The 2712-nt window shown below is 39.2% G+C and overlaps 1 protein-coding gene across 1 annotated transcript; it reads left to right on the top strand.

Annotated features, from left to right (window-relative positions):
- The first annotated feature begins 368 nt into the window (after positions 1-368).
- Positions 369-1525, top strand: LOC133038288 (uncharacterized). The gene is made up of 3 exons (XM_061116385.1): positions 369-737; positions 978-1166; positions 1295-1525. Exons 1-3 carry the CDS (start codon positions 369-371, stop codon positions 1523-1525), a joined length of 789 nt encoding a protein of 262 aa, XP_060972368.1.
- Positions 1526-2712: the final 1187 nt, after the last annotated feature.

Raw genomic sequence — 2712 nt, 5'->3', positions numbered from 1 at the left:
GTGAGTAGATCTAAGATCCTGGTAAAATAAATTCCAATGGAAACATGATTGTAGATCAGTGCTATGCAGTATGCAATACCATCGTGTGCAATTGAACCTTCCTAGATAAATCGAACTTGTGGCACTACAGGTTGGGGCACCTAAATTACAGAGACCTCCAAAGACTGATGAAGCTTCAAGCAGTAAAAGGAATTCCAGAGATGAAAGTATCCAGAGATAGAATTTTTGGACCATGTCAGCTAGGGAAACAAATTAAGGTATCTCACCCTCCGATCAACAGACTATAAACCTCTCGTGGGTTAGAACTAATGCATGTGGACTTGATGGGACCCATGCAAAATGAAAGTATTAGTGGAAAGAGATATGTAATGGTCCTTCTTGATGATTATTCACGGTACACTTTGGTTGATTTTCTTAGAGAAAAATCTGAGACCTTTGGACTATTCTCAGCTCTAATATTGAGACTTCAAACTGAGAAAGACTCAAAAGTTGGAAAAGTATTTCGGCTAAGGAGTGATCATGGGAAGGAATTCAAAAATGTTATTTTCTCAGATTTTTGCAATGGAATGGGAATACATCATGAGTTCTCTGCCCCAAAAACCCCTCAGCAGAATGGAGTGGTTGAGAGAATAAATATATTTCTACAAGAGATGGCTTGGGTTATGCTGCAAGCTAAGGACATGTCAAAGCGGTTCTGGGCTGAAGCAGTCAATAATGCCTGCTACTTTTGCAATCGAGTTCATCTCTATACAAGGACTTTGCGGATAGCATATGAGTTATGAAAAGGGAAACCACCAAATGTTGGTAACATGCACATTTTTGGGTGTACTTGCTATATTCTAAATGATCGTGATCACTTAGTGAAGTTCGATCCTCAAAGTGATGAGGGGATATTTCTTGGGTACTCTATCAACAGTCATGCGTACAGGGTGTTCAACAAATGAACTCACTTAGTATTAGAATCATTAAACGTAAAGTTTGATGACTTAGAAATTAGTGAAGAAGTGAGTGTCGATGATGATGCCCCAGTTCTATCTGGACCTGGACCAATCACCACTAAGCCTACTCAAGTTTATCCTGACACTCCTATTGAGTCCCTAAACACTGAACCTGCATCTTCAAATGATTTAGAACCAGACATCAGCGGTCAGAATGGTGAACCTAAAGTCAGCAGCGCCATGCCCTAAAAATCACAACATGCCAAACTTTACAAAAATGGACCACCATCCTGGCTCCAAAAAGCTCATCCCCAGACAGTGGTTATTGGAAATCCTAATGACACCATGGTCACTAGACGAAAACTTCAGAATCTATTGGCGTTTGCATGTTACCTATCTCAAGTGAGCCCAAAAGTGTTAGAGGTGCCCTGTTGGATGAATTTTGGTTGGCTGCAATGCAAGATGAAATGAGAAGCTTTAGAAGACTTGGTGTATGGATTATGGTTCCTCGGCCTGATGGAGCAAATGTTATAGGAACTAAATGGCTGTTTAAAAACAAGTCAGATGAATTTGGGACAGTTACATAAAATAAAGCTAGACTTGTAGCTCAAGGATACAGTCAGGTAGATTGAATTGACTTTTGCTCTAGTGGCTTGATTAAAGTCCATAAGACTCCTACTCATCGTGGCATGCTTTCTGAAGATTAAACTCTTCCAAATGGATGTCATGAGTGTGTTTCTATAAGAAGTAACTCGAGAGGAAGTATATGTCAAATAACCTCAGGGATTTGAAGATCCAAACCTTCCCAACCACGTGTACAAACACAACGAAGCCCTATATGGATTGACACAAGCTCCACGTGCATGGTATGATCGACTCACCTCATTCCTCATTTCCCATGGATTCACTTGAGGTACTTCCGATAGCACTCTATTCATTAAACATCTTGAAAATGGGATTTTCGTTGCCCAAATATATGTTGATGACATCATTCTTGGTTCAACTTGTGAAAGAGAGGTAAAAACACTCATGACATTAATGACAAGTGAGTTTGAGATGAGTTTGATAGGGGATCTTAGTTTTTTTCTAGGACTGCAAATCAAACAATTAGATCATGGAACATTCATATCACAGTCAAAGTATGTCAAGTCCATGTTAGAAAAGTTTGGGTATACACAAGTCAAGCACGCACACACACCCATAAGCACAACAACTAAATTAAAGCGTGATGAGTCTGGAGACCCTGAAGAGCCCACTCTATACCGAAGCATGATAGGCAGCTTATTGTATCTCACAGCTAGTTGCCCTGATATCTCATTCAGTGTCGGTCTATGTGCTAGATATCAAGCAAACCCTAAACAGTCACATCTCTCTGCAGTCAAACAAATTTTCAAATACCTTGCAGGGACTGTTAACTATGGTCTTTGGTATTCATTTGATACTAACACCACTTTGGTGGGATAAAATGATTCTGACTGGGCAGGATGTCTAGATGATAGAAAAAGTACTTCAGGGGTTGTTTATACATCAGTAATAATCTGGTCTCTTGGTATAGCAAAAAATAATAGTCTATTTCCCTTTCTATTGTCGAGGTAGAATAAATTTCCGCTGGTAGCTGTTGTACTCAATTAATTTGGCTTAACAAAATGCTTACAGATTATAGATACCCACAACAAACTTTGACCATCTTTTGTTACAGTACAAGTGCCATAAATATCTCTAAAAACCTAGTTCAACACTCTCAAACAAAACATATCGACATCAGGTATCATTT

Source organism: Cannabis sativa, chromosome 5 (assembly GCF_029168945.1).
Source record: "Cannabis sativa cultivar Pink pepper isolate KNU-18-1 chromosome 5, ASM2916894v1, whole genome shotgun sequence".
Classification (NCBI taxonomy): domain Eukaryota; kingdom Viridiplantae; phylum Streptophyta; class Magnoliopsida; order Rosales; family Cannabaceae; genus Cannabis; species Cannabis sativa.
Note: the sequence above shows the minus strand (reverse complement) of the source record. Positions and strands in the feature narration are given on the sequence as shown.